The following is a 21,747-nucleotide window of genomic DNA, read 5'->3' as shown; positions in this document are numbered from 1 at the left end:
TCACAAATTTCACATGGCATTGGTTTGCCTGTAACCTCAAGGATCACACAGATTATTGCTTGAGGGTGACTGTCCTAATCTTTTCATTTGGGAGACTCCTGACATAACTCCCAGAGCTTGAGGAGAGAGAAATTCCACATGATGTGTTCTCATTCTGTCCCTCCATAAAAGAAGGAAGGAGGTCTCTTTATGTTCTTCAAACTTCAAACAGAAGCACTCAGGCTTCTGGCAAATTCAGCCATTCACAACAGCCTCACACTCAGAAGTGGATAGGCTGCCAAACTAGATAAGAAAATGAAATCCAATACCTGAGATACTCATGTGATCCATGCATTTTACTGCATGAATCTAGTATTCTACAAATGTAATTAGAGTTAAATCAGTATTTAAATTTGGCAGTGGTTACTTTTTCCCGCTTTAGTTTGATATCACATTAAGTTGTTGGGGATGTGAGGTAGAAGGCATGACTGACTGCTCTGGAATTGATTCATCAAGCAATAACAATATACAGTCAAAGGGGAGTCAGAAAAATTTCCAACCAGCTCTGGAACCATTTATTTAGTGATGAGCAAGTGCCACCATCTACTATATTATTCATTCTATGCATTCATTTATTTACTCATTAATGGATGAATTTGTCAAATGCACTTGATAATGTTGAATCATTATATAAAGACTTATTATGTTAAGTATAAGAACAGGTAAGGATACAATAGATCATAGAAAGCTTTTCATATAAAATGATTTTAAAAAGTATTTAGAAGTTTTGCCGTAATAAGAGTTAAGTATCAAATATTTTGTAAAATTCATTTATATGGCATTCTTTGTTCCCCATTGATGCAGGATAAATGAGTCAGTACTGTAAACTATATTGGATTTTTCATAATTCTTCAACCTCCAAGATAATCAATGCTTACAAAACCTGGGGTGAAGAAGCTGGATAAAAACTCTTCTGTGAATATGTGATTAACTCCAAGTTCCTCTCTCCTTTTTCCTTCTCTTCTTTTGGTTTGAGCAGCATGACTGAAGGGCTGGGCCAGTTGACTGATGGAGTGTCTGGCCTGGATGATTTCACCCAGACCCATGAGTACCATGTGTGGCCGGGCTATGACTACGTGGGCTGGAGAAATGAGAGTGCCACTAATGGTTACATCGAGATCATGTTTGAGTTTGACCGCATCAGGAATTTTACTACTATGAAGGTCAGTGGAGTTAGCCATGAAAGCCAAAATCATAATCCAGGGAAAAGGCATGCTTGGAAGAAGCTGAGGGTAATGCCAGGAGAACAGGATTCAAATACATATTCTACTGCTAACTAGCTGCATGCATTTCATGTACTGCTAACTAGCTGCATGCATTTCATGAGTCACTTCATTTCTCTGGGTTGGTTTCTTCATTTGTAAATAAGGGTGTTGGACTAGGTCATGTTTTTCAATGTATTTTGTTGCTGTTGTCTCATCAACAGAGTTGACGTATCCATTTGCAAATTGGGTGCACCCATGACACTTTCAGCCCACAGAAATGATTTAACTTCTTTTATTGTCAGAATAAAAGAAATGAGCTTTAGGGTCAAAGTTATTCTCATCTTTTTCACAAATACGGTTGTAAAATATAATTTTAATGTGTTTTTATGATGGGTAGGGCCCACAAAGGCAGAAGTGACTAGGGCCCATGGACATCGTTACTTGGCCCTGCCCAGCACTCTTCAGGGAGAGGACACGCTCTTATCAGTAAGGGTGGCTCACTGTAGCTCTGATGCTCAATGGAAGAAGAAAGGACTTTATATTTTGAACCACTCTCCACCCTCTGAGTATTTTCTCTATGCCTACAGCACTGAGAAACCATGATAGAAGATCCCATACACTTCTATTCCCAGAGTTCTTTGTTTCCTTATCTATTATCATCCATATGTGTATGTATCTGGTTCTCTTATTAGACCTCAAGCTCCAAGGTGGTGACTCTGCTTTTTGATCTCAGTACTCAAGCACCTGGCAGTTAATATATGCAGGCTCAAAAAATGTTTGCAAATGAACAAATGATATCCTTTATTGCCTACTTTTGCCATATATAGTTACAAATATCTCTGCCACCTAGGGTAGAAGGAGGAAGAGCTATGATGAACAGTAATAAGGCATTGAAAATACAATTGTATTTTCTCAACTATAAACAGAAACTCGTAGAAGGACTGGGGCCAGGCAGGAGAAATTGCTGTGACTTCTGGCTGGGCCAACATCTGGATTTTAGACCTCAGGCCCAGATATCTCTGAGATCTCTGTGACTCTTTGCCTAGCCAGAGAAGTTTTATCCAATGAATGAGATTCAAGGCAAGTGGTGGGGTAAGGTGGTGTGGTTTTAACCCAAGTCTTTTCTAAGCCCTCAAATGTAAGTTACTAGGTTTTTTATTTGTTTCTGCTAAAATGCCATCACCCCAAAGTCTGCATTAAAATGAAAGTATTTTACCTCAGGGAGAGTAAAACAATAAAAAGTTAATGTCTTAAATGCAATAGCAGAAGTGGTTTTATCAGTTTATTATACAGAGTAGTTAAGAGTGAGTAGGTAAATTTTACTGAGGACTTGGATGAAAGCTGAAAGATCTGGGAAAAGGACAGACTGGGTGTGCTCTGGGGAGAGTTAAGAGCTGAGAGAGGGGACTTAAGGCCTATTTCCATTTTCTCTAGGATAGGGCCTTTCAGGAGAGCCCACCCTAGATGTAAGCATTGAGGACATATCTGTTGGCATGGTAGTTTCCCGGTACTTAGCTCAAATGGTCATTTTGCCTTTTCAATCCCATGTATGTTTCAGAGAGAAAGGAATAAAAGGGAAGAAAATGTCCATGTGAAATGTGAACAGATTAGATGCTAAACCTGAATGCTAGATTCTGGAGTAAACAGAAGGATAAGAAATAGTCTCTTTCTTGAGACAGTTTGAGGTTCAGTGGGGGAAGACACTATTTATTTGCAGAAGGAGGTATGTAGAATGACATGGGAACCCTGAAGAAGGGAAACTGTTTTACCATTAAGGGTTCCTAGTAAACAAAAATTTGTTAATTCTTGGCATGAAACTGGAGTCAAAAAGAAAATGCATGTCTATTATATCACTCTCACATGTTAAGATGATAATATCTCCTAATTGGATTAATAACTATTAGTTATATGATAAGAACAGAAGAATATACCTGGTCTGCCAGTGTGTTGCTCATTAACGGTTCTTTGGCAGTTGTAAAACATGTATGCAATTGTGTATAACAAATTGTCCTTCACAAGTTTTTTGGGGGGAGGAGGGAAATTTGCATAGTAGCAAAACTATGTATTATTCAAGGAAAAATTTGTGTTGTAAATAAGATGTATACCCAATGTGTACCTATGAACAAGCATATCAATTCGTTGTATATCACTGGGAGAATTTCTAGTCCCACAAATAATAAAATGTATTTTAAAACCCCCATAAAGCTATAACATTTACTCAATTGACTCTGATCTTCCTTAGTCCCCAGCCACTCCTGTGTAATTTATCACAGGTCAAAATTATTCAAAAGCATATTCTGCAATGAGAAGGTACCAGAAGTTTCTCAGGAGCTGACTCAGGGTTGGTCCTCTTAAGGCTAAGAGGCCGAACAGGTATCTACCTTGTTTTAATTTTTCTGAAACAAAAAGTAAAAGATGACTTTCATGTCATCAATGTCTTCTAGAGAGGAGTTTTGCTTCCTAAGCAAAGTACTTCCCATTTCCCTCTCTGCCCTGATTGTAGTTAAAATACAGCATTTAGAAGAAATGCAAATCCACAGAGCATTTAGAAAATGAAAACATTACATATGTCAAAACAAATGGGATACATATAAAACTACACTGAATAAAATTCATGGTATTGAATATTTTCTTCATTATTAAAAAATGAAGATACAAAACAAATAAACTAGACACTGAATTCCAATGTCAAAGATTAATATATAAACTAATTAATTAAAACTGGAAAACTCTATAAATTATCATAAACCCAAGAGCTTTTTCTTTGGAAAAATGTAAAATGAAAAAAAAAAAAGACAAATCAAGGAAAAATAAAAGATATTCTGAAATATATATATATAAATGCATTTCAAAATGTTTTCTATTTATTAAATAAATATTTAAGTCCATCAGGGAATGAAATCCTGTGCTATGTATTTGCATTCCAGGAGGATTTCCAAAACATTTGCAGGACAGATTATTGTCTTCCCCACAGACTACTTATCCAACACTCCACAGATTTCAAAATATCTGAAAAATCTTTTGAAGCTGTAGATGGCATTTCTTTGATTTTGTTCTTAGCCTTATTCTACTTACTTGTGTTCAATAGACTGGAGCTGTTAATTCATCCCAAAGAAGATATTAACACATGTTTTCATTATTAACATTTAGAGGAAAATCCAAATGGGAAAGTTGAGGTGATTTGCCCCTTTTCCATGTGGCATGGATGTGGAAAGCGTGCTGGACTGCAGTCTTCGATTTTAGATCCTGTTCTGATGTTGACTGACCCCAGACAGGTCAAACCTCTCGGAGCGCCAGTTTCCTCATTAGTATACAGAGAACTTGACTAGAAGATTTTTAAGGTCTGCAGTCACTCTAATATTTCATGATTTTATTCTTTTCACATATCTCTGGTCTGTTTCATCAGTCATTAAATTCCTATATCATTACCTCTTCTTCCTCAGTTAAAAATAAATTCTGAATTAAAAAAGTGAAAGTGCTAGTTGCTCAGCTGTGTCCGACTCTTTGTGACCCCTTGGACTGTGGCCTGCCAGGCTCCTCTGTCCATGGAATTCTCCAAGCAAGAATACTGGAATGGGTTGCCATTTCCTACTCCAGGGGACCTTCCCAACCCAGGGGTCAAACCCAAATCTGCACTGCAGGCAAATTCTTTACCATTTGAGCCACTTGGGTTGTACTGATTACCCAGAAACCAGAGGACGGTATTGAAGGGTTACAATTCAGGGACTAAGCAAGCCATAAAATTGAAATAACAATATATTCCAAAAATTACAATGATGCTTTTCCAACCTAAAGTCTTTAAATTCAGGGGAGAGTGACCAGCAAAGCTCCATTTTCTACACAGGACTGAGCCTGAGGTAATGTTACTGAACTACCACCAGAGACTTGACTTAGTTACAAACATGGACCTTGTGTTTTTGAGGGATGTTACTCACAGTAAGGTGCTACAGAAGAACTGTTGTGGAATCCTTCTTCCGGATGACCCTTAAAAGCCATACAAACACCCTGGTGAGAGAGTCATGGCAGCAGGCAAGAGGGTACAAGCTACCTTCCCAAAGACTTTCTTTTCTCATCTCAGAAAGTATCTATGATGAAGATTTAATGCTCTCATCAGAACGGCTTTACCAAAATGAATTTAATTAAGAGAGATAATTAAGTCTTGTGTCTCTGGCTGACAAATGCTAGTATCTGACAGTCAAAATGAGATTTCTAAAAAGAAAGATGAAATTGTATTGGATTGTGTATTATTTCAGTTTTCTCATCTAAATCTGTTGAAAGGAGTGGATTAACTTTGGAAATGTACCTAGGAGAAAGTAGTTCAGAATAGCTTGATTCTGGGTAGATAGCAACCATGGTTGAGAGGATTGGAGTGGTGAGAGGGACAGTTATAGACCAGAGAGTGTTAAGGGCAGGGAAGGAACTGAGAGGAGGCTGGTGCAGCCCTAATTTAACAGATGAGGAAGCCTCTCCCAGCAGTGCGCAGCAAGATGCCTAGGGGAGCACGACTGCATAAAGGTGACTAGAGTAGCAGCCTAGGTTTTATAAAGTCAGAGCAATGTTCCACTGCCACTATGAGGTTCCTAGAAGGGAAAAATGCATTACTGCTGCTGCTGCTGCTAAGTCGCTTCAGTCGTGTCCGACTCTGTGCGACCCCATAGACGGCAGCCCACCAGGCTCCGCTGTCCCTGGGATTCTCCAGGTAAGAATACTGGAGTGGGTTGCCATTTCCTTCTCCAGTGCATGAAAGGGAAAAGTGGAAGTGAAGTCTCTCAGTCATGTCCGACTCTTAGCGACCCCATGGACTGTAGCCTACCAGGCTCCTCTGTCCATGGGAGTTTCCAGGCAAGAGTACTGGAGTGGGGTGTCATTGCCTTCTCCAAAATGCATTACTACAGAGCATCAATTATTCACCAAGGGTGGTGCTCAGAGAAATTTGACAAGTCTAAGGTCTTACTGGGTTAGGTTGCACTGTGTGCCCAGTGCCACCCAGCAGGATCAAGCTGTCACTCCATGCCTCTTTCTCGGCCAGGTCCACTGCAACAACATGTTTGCTAAGGGTGTGAAGATTTTTAAGGAGGTCCAGTGCTACTTCCGCTCTGAAGCCAATGAATGGGAACCTAACGCCGTCTCCTTCCCGCTGGTGCTGGATGACGTCAACCCCAGTGCTCGGTTCGTCACTGTGCCCCTCCACCACCGCATGGCCAGTGCCATCAAGTGCCAATACCATTTTGCTGACACCTGGATGATGTTCAGTGAGATCACCTTCCAATCAGGTTGGGAGCTTGGATGGCCCTTAGGGAAGTGGGAGCAGGGTGGTAAAGGAGGAAGGCAGTGTCCAGAGCTTCTCATTGGTGGGTCTCTGAGAAGAAAAAGGTTATACAAGTGGCGTCTCATGGGTAGATAGAGAGAATCTTTTTCGCCACTAGTTTGGTTGTGGAAGGGCAAAGATGAGACTGTGGAAGTGGACAGAATGTTTACTTGGCTCTCACTCATATTTGTCTAAAAAAAAAAGAAAATGAGTACAATGTGTTAAAACTTTAATGTAAATCAAGCCAGTTAAGGGGAAGCAAACCTAAGCACTATTAAAGTATTTAAATGACGATGTCTAAATCTACACTAAAGAGAACAATGAACCTCCATCCATCACTTAGCTTTACTAATGGTTGATTTTTTTGTTATGCTTGTTTCATTTATTCGTCCCTTTTTGCTATAGAATTTTGAAGCAAATCTGAGATGAGACGTTATTTGATTTCAATAATAAAATTTTAGAATACACCTGAGAAGATAATATTATCTTCATAACAATGCATTATAACAACATTTATTAATAACTAACTCCTTAATGTAATATAATAGCCAATCCACACTCATGTATCCTTGATTGTCTAATAATGTCTTAACAACAATTGGCTTGAATGAATTAGGATCCTACTAATAAGCCCCTCCTGGTGTATTTCCTTTATTACATTGCTAGGTTGTATCTCTTTTAATCTAAAGAATAAATTAAAAAAAATTCCCTTCTGGATTAACTGATTGCTTTCCGTGGTGTCATTTTACTGTAACTTATATCCTCTGTCATCTTATAGACTGGAGGTTATATCTACAGGTGAATTTGATTCAAATTCAATATTTATTTTTGCTAAGGATTTTTCATAGATAGTGTTGTGTACTTTATGTTGAATCTCATCATGGAGATGTTATGTTAGACTCCCTCACTTTTAGTGATGCTAAGATTGATCTTTGGGCTCAGGTGGTTTTTCTTTCACAGAAAAGTTTCCCACAATTTTTCTCCTTAGACTTTACCCTCCATTGATGACCACTGCTTAAATTATTTCATTAGGAGTTGTTGACTGATGATTTTCTAATTCTTTTGTTCCTTTTGTATTTATCAGCTGAATTTATTCTGAATATGAGAAATATTCCCCATATGCTTGTTAACCCTGAAATATAGTTCACATTGCAAGGGCAGGATACATGATTAATTTTTTCATCAATTTTCAGAGTAATGAGTTAATGCAACTTTCAATGGCATCTAATAGATTTTGTTTTGATTTTCATCCTTGTTATGTTTCTTAGTATCAGTATGCATTCATTGGTTTTTATAAATTCAGTGTTTGTTGCAATTAATATTCTTTTTAATATTCAGATTGCCTGCATTTGACCAGAGCACATGCCTTTAAACTGGCTCTGTCTACTTTGAATTGGATCCTATAAATTTTTGATAGCTGTTTTGTTATCTGAAAGAATAAGATGTTCCAAGCTTATTTTGAGCATTCACTGCCCCAGATGTGGAATCACGTTTCCTCAAGTGATCTTGGTTCCTTTTGTTGGGGAATGGTATTTAGAGACCAAAAAGTTGGCAATATGGACTGTGTCAAATCATGAAAAGTTAAAAGCCATTTAGGATACTGTCTATATCATCACAATTTTGATGAGGATTAAAAACCTAGATAATGATTTTTTTTTCATAAAATGTTCAAAGTGGTGACCAACAATAAGGTCAGAAGGAGAGAGGTCACTAGAGAGTAGATTTGTAATGGACAGAGTAGTGAGACTTTATACTAGGCCTGGAAGAAAAATATAGGCAAAAAATGACATCAGAGAAGAGGGAAGACTAAAAATAAACCAGAAGATCCCATACTTCCTAATTTGATTTTTAAAAGAAAAAATTTTTTAAGTGTTTTGCTAATTAAGATGTATTGATAAGGAAATAGAGCACATGTTTAGAAAAAGAGGTTTGGTGCCTTAATACCTTCTGTTATAAAAATTTAAGCTACGAGTAAGTGGATTCATTATTTTATAAAGTATTTGTTAAGGAAAGAAATTTAAATGTTCAAAAGCAGTGTTACTTAACATCGTAAGTGTTAATTAGGAGACAGTAGGTTTCCGTCATCCTCAGAGTTTCTGCGTAAGACTTGAAATGTTTGCTTCAGGAATTAATATAAGGCATATTTTGCTAACTTAATGACCAAAGAATTTTAGAATAACATGAATGATTAGTTTTAAGTCATCTTAAAGTTGTATTTCTGATAGGAAAATGGAACAAGATGTGTCAGTGCAATTGTTTCATATTAAATGATCTCCTAAACAGTGGTGTTTGTGGCATAAAATCACAGAAAATGTATTCATATCTTTTTTACATTTTCTTGATAAGAATACAACTTTGAAAAAATGTTCTCAGTAAGTGATAAAATACGTCCCATGTAAACCCAAATCAGACCAACATGTTAGTGATATCTGCTGTGTATATTCTCATTAACGTTAAAGAAGACACTTTTAGAAGTGTGCCAAAAAGACTTAAAACAGTTGTAGCTATGTAACTATAGTTACATAGTTTTTGACTGCTGAAATCTTGAACTTTAATGTCATGATAATATTAGTTTTCACTGAAGCCTGAGAATCCAGTTCAGAAAAGTACAGGTGGGTACCAGATACTTTATTTATATCATAATGCTAATAAGAAGAAAAATTTGGTTTTTGGGAGAGAATCTCTTTTGGATAGGGAGGGAGTGAGTATTTTAATTCTTCCCCTCTTTATTAGACAAATCAGAGGGAAAAATAAGTTACCAACATCAATCTGTCAAATACACTTTTAGGATCTAGTCTTGGAAGCTTTAGGATCACAGTAAAGGATAATTTAACTCAGTAGTTCCCAACATTTTTGGCACCAGGGACCAATTTCGTGGAAGACAATTTTTCCACAGACGGGGTGGAGAGGGGTGGTCGTTTCAGGATAATTCAAGCACGTTACATTTATCGTGTACTTTATTTCTACTGTTATTACATCAGCTCCACCTCAGATCATCAGGCATTAGACCCTGGAGGTTGGAGACCCCTGCTCTAATTTATCTATAAGGATGAAGGCTTAATTTATAAATTAAAAGTCTAGGACAATGGAACATAATGAAAACTCTTCAGTAAACAAAAGAGTTCAATTAATTTAATTTCCTTGAAGGAAAGATCATCTTTAGCACCATGTCTGTTCCATGTCTCTAGCTCATAATATTCTCTCTATATTTTACTGAACTTGGGTCTCACCTCCTATGCATCCTTTATGATAATGTGTGGCCACAGCCCTCTGATCATTCTTTCTTAAATTTTTTTATATCATATACTTACAAAAGAAAAGTTGCCCTTGCTATTGAGATTAATGGTAATATTATTTATTTATTAATAATATATGATTTCATTTCTAATCCAGTAAATTGATTTCACAAAGTACTAGCTTAGAACCTAGCTTCAGAAAAACCACTACCTAGCTGTCTTTTTCCCAGCTCTGACTCACCCTTGTTTTATAATAGATGCTGCAATGTATAACAACTCTGGAGCCCTGCCCACATCACCTGTGGCACCCACAACCTATGGTATGTGTTATGGTATTCTTAATTATAAAAATTAAGTTGAGGAGACCTTCCAGAGGATGAAGAAGAGTGGACATTTGCAAAGGCCTGACTGTGTAGGAGGCTTGTACAAGGTGTCCTTGGATGAAGAGTAGCTCTGGAAAGATAGGACAGTCCACATCCAAAGTTAATGGCCCAAACTCACTCCCTCCCCTGCTGGTCCATGTGGTTCTTCAGCTGAGGCTGAGTCTTGAGTTGTCCCAACAGCTTGGAAGTTTGGGACACTTGGAGCAAAAACAGGGAGGGGAATATGTCCAGGTGAGACCCACTGTAGGGATCTCAAGGAAAGAATGGAAGTCTATGGAACAAAAAGCTAGTCTCTCCAATTTCAGGGAAATATGGACAAAAGTATCCATTGCTTCAGACAGCCACAGGCTGTATGTCAGCAATCTGGGAAATACATAATAATAGTGTAAAGTCCAAAGAGCACTCTCAGCTACCCTGGCATGTCTCAAAGAAATCACAGTGAAACTGGTTCTTCACCTGCTTTACATGAGGTGAGATTAGAGGCCAGCAGACCCAAGCCATGGTATAAAGGAGCAAAATTTTGGAAAGAATAGAAAGCCTCTCCATTATCCAGTCTAATACATGAAGAGGAGGCTACTGTCCCATGGATGTGGACTGTAGGATATAGGAGCGAAGTAGTACAAGAGTAGCAATACCAAGTGTTAAGGTGACATGTAGAATTATCCTGAAGGAGCAGGTTCTGCTTTCTTATCTCTAGTCCAAGACTTCATGCTTTTCTTGCCTTGTGAGATAATAATATTCTTCATCTTTCCTTCCCTGGTTACAGATCCAATGCTTAAAGTTGATGACAGCAACACTCGAATCCTGATTGGCTGCTTGGTAGCCATCATCTTCATTCTCTTGGCCATCATTGTCATCATCCTTTGGAGGCAGTTCTGGCAGAAAATGCTGGAGAAGGTGAGGAAGTGCAGAACAATCATGGGATAGAAAACTACTCCATCCTTTCCTGTTCTGCTCTTACCCTAGGAGTAAGAGGCAAATCACAAAATTATGTAAATGGTTAGAAAGATAATCAAGGCTGCCAAGAGGCATAGGAATAGAGAAGCTAGGGCTGAAAGGATCAGAAAAGAATAAGCTAAGTCCAGTTTCTCATTTTTAGGATGGAGATTTTGAAACCTCCCTAGAGAACTCAAAAACTTTTTTTCTTCCCAACATATTTAGGCATCTCAACTTAGGCATCTTCCTGGAAGATTCTGATTCACTGGCTTTTGGGGAGAGTGTCAACATCTGTGTTTTTAAAAATTATAATTATTCTTCAATGCCATTCTCCCATATCGTCCCACCCTCGCCCTCTCCCATAGAGTCCATAATACTGTTCTATTTATCTGTGTCTCTTTTGATGTCATGGTAATTATCATATGTGAAAGGAATCGCCAGTCCAGGTTCAATGCATGATACAGGGTGCTTGGGGCTGGTACACCGGGATGACCCAGAAGGATGGGATGGGGAGGGAGGTGGAAGGGGGGTTATGGAAGGGGAAAACATGTACACCCATGGTGGATTCATGTCAATGTTGGCAAAACAAATACAATATTGTAAAGTTAAAAAATAGAAAATAAACTAACTTAAAAAAAATTTTAAAATATAATTATTCTACAATTAAAATAAATTAATTAAAAAAGTTAACAAGTGATTCTGATGCATAACTGATACCTAGCTAACATTTCTGACAATGCTGTTCCTTTTGTTTTTACTGCTTGGTTGTTTTTTGGTGTGTGTGTGTGTGTATGTGTGTGTGTTTGTGTGTGTGTAGAAAAATATCCAACATCATTAAAATCTAAGCCAAGTTTCTTGCAATTCTATTCAAACTTGTCTTTGTACTTGAATGTTATGGCTATCTTCTGAATGCCTCCTCAGATTCATTTTGTCTAGGCCAAAGTGATCTGTATAATTTCTACTACATTTGTATAACACTTTACAGTCTACAAAGACTTTATCCATGATTTTACTTGAACCTCATTGAATAATGGTGAGTTGGGCATAGTAGTTATATTTAACTGTTTTTCTGGTTAAAAAATATGAAGTGCTCAGTGCCATTAATATCCTGGTTTTTATGCTGGTTCCAATTGTCAGTCTTGAAATTTGTTGACTTCTTTTCCTCTAAACTATATACATTCCACCACAGGTAGACTGGGGCTTCCCAGGTGGCACCAGTGGTAAAGAATTTGCCTGCCAATGCAGGAGACATAAACAGATGTGGGTTCAATCCCTGGGTCAGGGAGATACCCTGAAAAAGGAAATGGCAACTCACTCCAGTATTCTTTATTTTTTTTTTTATAAATTTATTTATTTTAGTTGGGGGCTAATTACTTTACAATATTGTAATAGTTTTTGCCATACATTGACATGAATCAGCCATGGGTTTGCATGTGTTCCCCTTCCTGGACCCCCCACCCACCTCCCTCCCCATCCCATCCCTCTGGGTCATCCCATTGCCCCGGCCCTGAGCCCTTGTCTCATGCATCGAACATGGAATGGTGTTCTGTTTCACATATGATAATATACATGTTTCAATGCTATTCTCCCAGAACGTCCCACCCTCACCTTCTCCCTCAGAGTCCATAAAATTGTTCCATGCATCTGTGTCTCTTATTCTGTCTCGCATATAGGGTTATCGTTACCATCTTTCAAATTCCATATATATATGCATTAGTATACTGTATTGTTTTTTTTCTTTCTGGCTTACTTCACTCTGTATAATGGGCTCCAGTTTCATCCATCTCAGTAGAACCGATTCAAATGTATTTTTTTTAATGGCTGAGTAATATTCCATTGTGTATATGTACCACAGCTTCCTTATCCATTCGTCTGCTGATGGACATCTAGGTTGCTTCCATGTCCTGGCTATTGTAAACAGTGCTGCGATGAACATTGGGGTACGTGCGTCTCTTTCAATTCTGGTTTCTTCGGTGTGTATGCCCAGCACTGGGATTGCTAGGTCATATGGCAGTTCTATTCCCAGTTTTTTAAGGAATCTCCACACTGTTCTCCATAGTGGCTGTACTAGTTTGCATTCCCACCAACAGTGTAAGAGGGTTCCCTTTTCTCCACACCCTCTCCAGCATTTATTGCTTGTAGACTTTTGGATAGCAGCCATTCTGACTGGTGTGAAATGATACCTCACTGTGGTTTTGATTTGCATTTCTCTAATAATGAGTGATGTTGAGCATCTTTTCATGTGTTTGTTAGCCATCTGTATGTCTTCTTTGGAGAAATGTCTGTTTAGTTCTTTGGCCCATTTTTTGATTGGGTCGTTTATTTTTCTGGAATTCAGCTGCAGAAGTTGCTTGTATATTTTTGAGATTAATTGTTTGTCTGTTGCTTTGTTTGCTATTATTTTCTCCCATTCTGAAGGCTGTCTTTTCACCTTGCTTATAGTTTCCTTTGTTGTGCAAAAGCTTTTGATTTTAATTAGGTCCCATTTGTTTATTTTTGCTTTTATTTCTAATATTCTGGGAGGTGGGTCATGGAGGATCCTGGTGTGATTTATGTCGGAGAGTGTTTTGCCTATGTTTTCCTCTAGGAGTTTTATAGTTTATGGTCTTACGTTTGGATCTTTAATCCATTTTGAGTTTATTTTTGTGTATGGTGTTAGTGTTCTAGTTTCATTCTTTTACAAGTGGTTGACCAGTTTTCCCAGCACCACTTGTTAAAGAGATTGTCTTTTCTCCATTGTGTATTCTTGCCTCCTTTGTCGAAGATAAGGTGTCCATAGGTGCGTGGGTTTATCTCTGGGCTTTCTATTTTGTTCCATTGATCTATATTTCTTTGTGCCAGTACCATACTCTCTTGATGACTGTGGCTTTGTAGTAGAGCCTGAAGTCAGGCAGGTTGATTCCTCCAGTTCCATTCTTCTTCCTCAAGATTGCTTTGGCTATTCAAGGTTTCTTATATTTCCATACAAATTGTGAGATGATTTGTTCTAGTTCTGTGAAAAATACCATTGGTAGCTTGATAGGGATTGCATTGAATCTATAGATTGCTTTGGGTCGTATACTCATTTTCACTATATTAATTCTTCCAATCCATGAACACGGTATATTTCTCCATCTGTTTCTGTCCTCTTTGATTTCTTTCATCAGTGTTTTATAGTTTTCTGTATATAAGTCTTTTGTTTCTTTAGGTAGATATATTCCTAAGTATTTTATTCTTTTTGTTGCAATGGTGAATGGTATTGTTTCCTTAATTTCTCTTTCTGTTTTCTCATTATTGGAGTATAGGAATGCAAGGGATTTCTGTGTGTTAATTTTATATCCTGCAACTTTACTATATTCATTGATTAACTCTAGTAATTTTCTAGTAGAGTCTTTAGGGTTTTCTATGTAGAGGATCATGTCATCTGCAAACAGTGAGAGTTTTACTTCTTCTTTTCCTATCTGTATTCCTTTTATTTCTTTTTCTGCTCTGATTGCTGTGGCCAAAACTTCCAAAACTATGTTGAATAGTAGTGGTGAAAGTGGGCATCCTTGCCTTGTTCCTGACTTTAGGGGAAATGCTTTCAATTTTTCACCATTGAGGATAATGTTTGCTGTGGGTTTGTCATATATAGCTTATATTATGTTGAGGTATGTTCCTTCTATTCCTGCTTTCTGGAGAGTTTTTATCATAAATGGATGCTGAATTTTGTCAAAGGCTTTTTCTGCATCTATTGAGATAACCATATGGTTTTTATCTTTCAATTTGTTAATGTGGTGTATTACATTGATTGATTTGCAGATGTTAAAAAAACCTTGCATTCCTGGGATAAAGCCCACTTGGTCATGATGTATGATCTTTTTAATATGTTAGATTCTGTTTGCTAGAATTTTATTCAGGATTTTTACATCTATGTTCATCAGTGATATTGGCCTGTAGTTTTCCTTTTTTGTGACATCTTTGTCTGGTTTTGGAATTAGGGTGATGGTGGCCTCATAGAATGAGTTTGGAAGTTTACCATCTTCTGCAATTTTCTGGAGGAGTTTGAGTAGGATAGGTGCTAGCTCTTGTCTAAATTTTTGGTAGAATTCTGCTGTGAAGCCGTCTGGTCCTGGGCTTTTGTTTGCTGGAAGATTTCTGATTACAGTTTCGATTTCCGTGCTTGTGATGGGTCTGTTAAGATCTTCTATTTCTTCCTGGTTCAGTTTTGGAAAGTTATACTTTTCTAAGAATTTGTCCATTTCTTCCAAGTTGTCCATTTTATTGGCATATAGCTGTTGGTAGTAGTCTCTTATGATCCTTTGTATTTCTGTGGAGTCTGTTGTGATCTCTCCATTTTCATTTCTAATTTTGTTGATCTCATTCTTCTCCCTTTGTTTCTTGATGAGTCTGGCTAATGGCTTGTCAATTTTGTTTATCTTCTCGAAAAACCAGCTTTTAGTTTTGTTGATTTTTGCTATGGTCTCTTTTGTTTCTTTTGCATTTATTTCTGCCCTAATTTTTAAGATTTCTTTCCTTCTACTGACCCTGGGGTTCTTCATTTCTTCCTTCTCTAGTTGCTTTAGGTGTAGAGTTAGTTGATTTATTTGATTTTTTTCTTGTTTCTTGAGGTACGCCTGTATTGCTATGAACCTTCCCCTTAGCATTGCTTTTACAGTGTCCCATAGGTTTTGGGTTGTCGTGTTTTCATTTTCATTCATTTCTATGCATAATTTGATTTCTTTTTTGATTTCTTCTGTGATTTGTTGGTTATTCAGAAGCGTGTTGTTTAGCCTCCATATGTTGGAATTTTTAATAGTTTTTTTCCTGTAACTGAGGTCTAATCTTACTGCATTGTGGTCAGAGAAGATGGCTGGGGTGATTTCAATTTTTTTGAATTTACCAAGGCTAGATTTATGGCCCAGGATGTGATCTATCCTGGAGAGAGTTCCGTGTGCACTTGAGAAAAAGGTAAAATTGATTGTTTTGGGGTGGAAAGCCCTGTAAATATCAATTAAATCTAATTTGTCTATTGTATCATTTAAAGTTTGTGTTTCCTTGTTAATTTTCTGTTTAGTTGATCTATCCATATGCGTGAGTGGAGTATTAAAGTCTCCCACTATTATTGTGTTATTGTTAATTTCCCCTTTCATACTTGTTAGTATTTGCCTTATATATTGTGGTGCTCCTATGTTGGGTGCATATATATTTATGATTGTTATATCTTCTTGGATTGATCCTTTGATCTTTATGTAGTGTCCTTCTTTGTCTATCTTCATAGCCTTTATTTTAAAGTCTATTTTATCTGAAATGAGTATTGCAACTCCTGCTTTCTTTTGGTCTCCGTTTGCATGAAATATGTTTTTCCATCCCTTCACTTTCAGCCTGTGTGTGTCCCTAGTTTTGAGGTGGGTCTCTTGTAGACAGCATATATAGGGGTCTTGTTTTTGTATCCATTCAGCCAGCCTTTGTCTTTTGGTTGGGGCATTCAACCCATTTACATTTAAGGTAATTATTGATAAGTATGATCCCGTTGCCATTTACTTTGTTGTTTTGAGTTCGTGTTGAAACATGCTTTCTGTGTTTCCTGTTTAGAGAAGATCCTTTAGCATTTGTTGGAGAGCTAGTTTGGTGGTGCTGAATCCCCTCAGCTCTTGCTTGTCTGTAAAGCTTTTGAATTCTCCTTCATATCTGAATGAGATCCTTGCTGGGTACAGTAATCTGGGTTGTAGATTATTCTCTTTCATTACTTTAAGTATGTCCTGCCATTCCCTTCTAGCCTGAAGAGTTTCTATTGAAAGATCAGCTGTTATCCTTATGGGGATCCCCTTGTGTGTTATTTGTTGTTTTTCCCTTGCTGCTTTTAATATTTGTTCTTTGTGTTTGATCTTTGTTAATTTGATTAATATGTGTCTTGGGGTGTTTCGCCTTGGGTTTATCCTGTTTGGAACTCTCTGGGTTTCTTGGACTTCTGTGACTATTTCTTCATTTTAGGGAAATTTTCAACTATTATCTCCTCGAGTATTTTTTCATGGCCTTTCCTTTTATCTTCTTCTTCTGGGACTCCTATGATTCGAATGTTGGGGCGTTTCCTATTGTCCCAGAGGTCCCTGAGGTTTTCCTCATTTCTTTTGATTCTTTTTTGTTTTTTCCTCTCTGCTTCGTTTATTTCCATCATTCTATCTTCCACCTCACTTATCCTATCTTCTGCCTCCGTTATTCTACTGTTGGTTCCCTCCAGAGTGTCTTTTATCTCCTTTAATTTCATTATTCATTATATATTGACTCCTTTTTATTTCTTCTAAGTCCTTGATAAACATTTCTTGCATCTTCTCAATCCTTGTCTCCAGGCTATTTATCTGTAACTCCATTTTGCTTTCAAGATTTTGGATCATTTTTATTATCATTCTAAATTCTTTTTCAGAGAGATTCCCTATCTCCTCCTCTTTTGTTTGGTTTGGTGGGCATTTCTCATTTTCCTTTACTTGCTGAGTATTTCTCTGCCTTTTCATCTTGTTTAGATTGCTGTGTTAGGCGTGGCCCTTCTGTGTTCTGGTAGTATGAAGTTCCTCTTTATTGTGGAGGTTCCTCACTGTGGGTGGGGTTGGACAGGTGGCTTGTCAAGGCTTCCTGGTTGGGGGAGCTTGTGTCAGTGTTCTGGTGGGTGGAGCTGGATTTCTGCTCTCTAGAATGCAATGGAGTGACCAGTATTAATTTTTGAGATGTCTATGGATTTGGTGTGCCTCTGGGCGGCCTGTATATTGATGCTCAGGGCTATGTTCCTGCGTTGCTGGAGAATTTGCGTGGTATGTCTTGCTCTGGAACTTATTGGCTCTTGGGTGGAGCTTGGTTTCAGTGTATATGTGGAGGCTATTGGATGGTCTCTTATTAATTAATGTTTCCCCTTGCTTTCAGTCTTATTCTTGCAGTAGCCTCAAGACTTCTCCATCCATACAGCATCAATAATAAAACTTTTAGGTTAATGGTGAAAAGATTCTCCACAGTGAGGGATACCCAGAAAGGTTCACTGAGTTACATGGAGAGATGAGGGTGGGGGGGTTGAGGTGACCAGGAGGGGCAGAGGGGGATTCAAATGTGGAGAGAGCAATCTAGCCAGTAAGCACTTCCCTCTGTGCTTTCCACAGTCTGGAACCCTCAGAGTGGTTCACAGAGATACATAGAGAGGGGGGTGGAAGGTCATAGAGGTGAGAATGAGTAGAAAGGGAGGAATCAAGAGGGGAGAGAGAGATCTGGGCAGTATCCTCTTCCTGAAGTGTTCTCCGGTACCTGGAACACCCTCACAGATTCACAGAATTGGGTTGAGAAGAGAAGGAGGAGGGTGGGAGATAGAGGTTCCCTGGGGGAGAAGAAAGAGCATCAATAGGGGGAGAGAGTAATCAGGCCAGTGATCACACTCCTGAGTAAAAATGGGTCCTAAAGATTGGGTTCTTAAATGTACAAAATTGATATCAAATATGTAAAACAAAGATTAAAAATCTAGAGTAGAGGTTAGACTCTTATAAAACTTACAATATAAAAAAAAAGAAAAAAGGAAACAGTGTAAAAAGAAAAAAACAATAAAACAGTAAAAAAGAAACAGTAAAAAAAGTAAAACAGGAAAAAAACAGTAAAAAAAGAAAATACAAAAGGTATAAGATATATGTATGCAGTTTGCTTCAAAAATAGGGTTTTATTTTTGCAAGTTAATAGTGGGTTATGAAAATGAAAGTTAAAGGTGTAATAGAGGACTTGAAGAGAAAGGAAAGAAGAGAAAAAATTTTTTTTTAATTAATAAAAAAAAATTAAAAAAAAAATAATAGTAAAAAAATATATATCCAGGACTATCTCTGGAGCTGTTGTGAGCAGTGTGGGGTCTGCTCAGTTTCAGATAGATCCTTGTTCCTGCTTATACTTTTCAAGATCTATAGGTCCCTTTCAATGCAGTCGGTATTAACTACAGGGATTTTAATCTGTTGGCCTGTCACTTCCAAGGCGCTTCCCTCTATTTGGCTTCTGTTTGGAGGTCTCTTCAGTATCTAATTTCCGCCCTGCAACAAAGGGGTGGAGGTGGTCTCTTTAGGTTCGCTTGTTCAATCGTGCTGTGGGGAGGAAGGAACACTGCAAACCTGGCGTGTGTGTGGTGAGCTCGCAGTGTCTCGGCCACACTGGGTTCGCCCCCGCTCACGGCGTGTGTGCTTTCCCCGTCTACCTTGCTCAGGCTTCAGGTTACTCGGCCGGGGAGTGGGCCGGGGAGTGGGCCCTGAGATGCATGCACTTCCCAGGTCTAAGCTGCTCAGGTTCAGGCTCCCGGTTACTCCACAAAGGCGCAGACTCGGTTTTGCCCGCGGCTTGTGCCGTTCCCAGTCAGAGCTGCTCAGGCGGCCAGGAGTTTGGCGAGCGCACTCTCCCCTGTTGGGGCGGTGCGGCTTATCACCTCCCTGGTCCCCGCCTCGGTTTACGGGAGCGCCCGGCTCCGGTGTCCTTTGTGTCGGTTCTGGGGAGCTGGTCTCTGGCTGCGACCCTCCCGGCGGCTGTCGACCCTCCGGGATCTCAGGCAGTCTTTGCTTAGAAACTGGGAGCCTGTTTGCAGTTTGGTAGGGGGTTCCCTCTCTGGGGCCGAGTTTGCCCCTTTCCGGCTCTGGCGGGCCCCGCCTGCCCGCTGTGTCCGGCGGGGGATGGGGCGGTCCGCAGCAGGCTAGCTCTCCTCTGGTATCGCTCAGTCCTTTGTTCTGTGAGCGGGCCGGCAGTGCCTTAGAGTTGGGCTTTTCGCGGGATAGTTCTCTCTCTCTGGCTGTCCCACAGTTTAGGTTACTATCTCATGTTAGCTCCCTCAGATTGCCCTCAGGGCACTCGGGCCCGGTCCTTACCCTAGGCAGTGCCGCCCGCTCCTCTCCGTTCAGCCCCCACTTGCTGGTGGCGGATGATGCAAGCGTCTGGGGTTCTCTGCTGGGAGTTGCTTTAGGCACGTAATCTGTGGGTTTTATTTATTTTTTATCCCAGTTACGTTGCCCTCCGAGATAAGAAATCTTCCCCCACACCCGCCGGTGAGAGGGTTTCCTGGTGCTTGGAAATTTCTCCTCTTTTACGACTCCCTCCCCAGGACGGGTCTCCGTCCCTAACTCTTTTGTCTCTCTTTTTATCTTTTATAATTTCTCCTACCTTTTTTGAAGATAATGCTCTGTCTTTCTGGATGCCTGACGTCCTCTGCCAGCCTTCAGAAGTAGTTTTGTGAAGTTTGCTCAGCGTTCAGATGTTCTTTCCATAAATTTGTGGAGGAGAGAGTGGTCTCCCTGTCCTATTCCTCCGCTATCTTAGCCCCGCCTCCTCACTCCAGTATTCTTGCCTGGAGAATCCCATGGACAGAGGAGCCTGGCGGATTACAGTCCATAGGGTTACAGGGTTGGACATGACTGAAGCGACTTAGCACACATGCACAGATGGATTATCTATGACTTCTTTTGGTTTTTTAGACCAGATAGCAACTCTGGGCACTGTTGCTAAGTGTGTGATATTCTTGGAGTTTGCTGATGATAAAGTGTTTCTACCTTTGGCCATGGGCATTGTCCCTGGTCAATGAGCTCAAATCGATGCGGACTGTGAGAGGTCACAGGTACTCTGGGTTGTGAGACTTTGAAGTGCCCATTGAGGGCTGGGACCTGGAGGGAGGGTAATACCTGACTGTATTCATAGCTTCTGTGTTTGGAGATGGGCTCTCAGAGGAGACCAGTGCCTCTGTGGAGTACATACCAGAAGAGGTGAATGGACTGGAACCTTCTGAACTCTTGGTGGGTGGGACAAGAGGAAGGGGCTAATATCAGAGAAGTGAAGGAATGACCCAGACAAGCAGCCTGCAATTCCTTCCGAGCTGCTACACACTTAGGCTCTGAAAGACTGAAGTTTACGTTAAGGTGTTTAGGCAGGAATATTTCACAGAAGAGAGGGTCTCTTTGCTTCCCACAGGGACTTCTATCATGAGTCTGAAGATACTTTGACTAAATTAAAGCTTTCAATCTGTAAATAGTGACTGAAGGCTGAAAGGCAGAATCCACAGGGAGCTTGCGCACTGGCATGATGAGGCAACATTGAAACCTTTCTTCTTTGAGAACGCTAAAACACACTGAGTATCTAGATTCCAGGGAGAAGGCTGGCAGAAAGTGGAGGTAGAAGAAGCTGGTGGTCTGAAGATTTATTGGAAAGCTTGGTGCTGTGCTCTTATTGAACAGTCTGTTATGACTGCATTTTTTTAGTTGAGGGGGAGAGTCTGTGTTCTCTATTCTATGAGCTGTTTTTCTCTGCACCAGAATTTACCACTCTTCTCTGTCTTTCTTCTGAAACCCACTGGAATATATTCATGGTCTGGGAGAGGAATTTGGGGCTGAAGACTCTCTAGGTAAAAGGAAGACTAAACATTTTGCCCTTGAATATTTAACTTGATCCTTGAAGAAATTCTTTCTATCCCTGTATTTCCTGAGTGAGAAAACTCAAAACGCTCTGGAATAACACAGGATTTCTCCTTGAGGAAAGAATTTTTTTGTAGAAGATCCTTAAGCATATATTTATATTCCCAATACATTACTCAAAGTAGCCTTATGCTATAGCATTATTTGCAAGATACTTATAATGGTGTCCTCAATTCTCTCTTTGAAAGAGTCAACCCATATTTATTGAATACCTACATGTGC

General features: G+C 39.3%; 1 protein-coding gene across 7 annotated transcripts in view; it reads left to right on the top strand.

Annotated features, from left to right (window-relative positions):
* The window catches only part of DDR2 (discoidin domain receptor tyrosine kinase 2), a 180,251-nt gene that overhangs the window by 142,961 nt on the left and 15,543 nt on the right, over window positions 1-21,747 (top strand). For all 7 annotated transcript variants that reach the window (XM_081491492.1, XM_081491497.1, XM_081491494.1 and 4 more), the window contains 4 exons: window positions 1,019-1,202; window positions 6,274-6,517; window positions 10,046-10,108; window positions 10,938-11,068. In XM_081491492.1, the coding sequence (XP_081347618.1) occupies window positions 1,019-1,202; window positions 6,274-6,517; window positions 10,046-10,108; window positions 10,938-11,068 (622 nt within the window). The remainder of the gene's footprint in view (window positions 1-1,018; window positions 1,203-6,273; window positions 6,518-10,045; window positions 10,109-10,937; window positions 11,069-21,747) is intronic.

The sequence above is a fragment of the Giraffa tippelskirchi genome, chromosome 5 (assembly GCF_054371585.1).
Source record: "Giraffa tippelskirchi isolate mGirTip1 chromosome 5, T2T-mGirTip1v1.2.pri, whole genome shotgun sequence".
In the NCBI taxonomy this organism is placed as follows: domain Eukaryota; kingdom Metazoa; phylum Chordata; class Mammalia; order Artiodactyla; family Giraffidae; genus Giraffa; species Giraffa tippelskirchi.
Note: the sequence above shows the minus strand (reverse complement) of the source record. Positions and strands in the feature narration are given on the sequence as shown.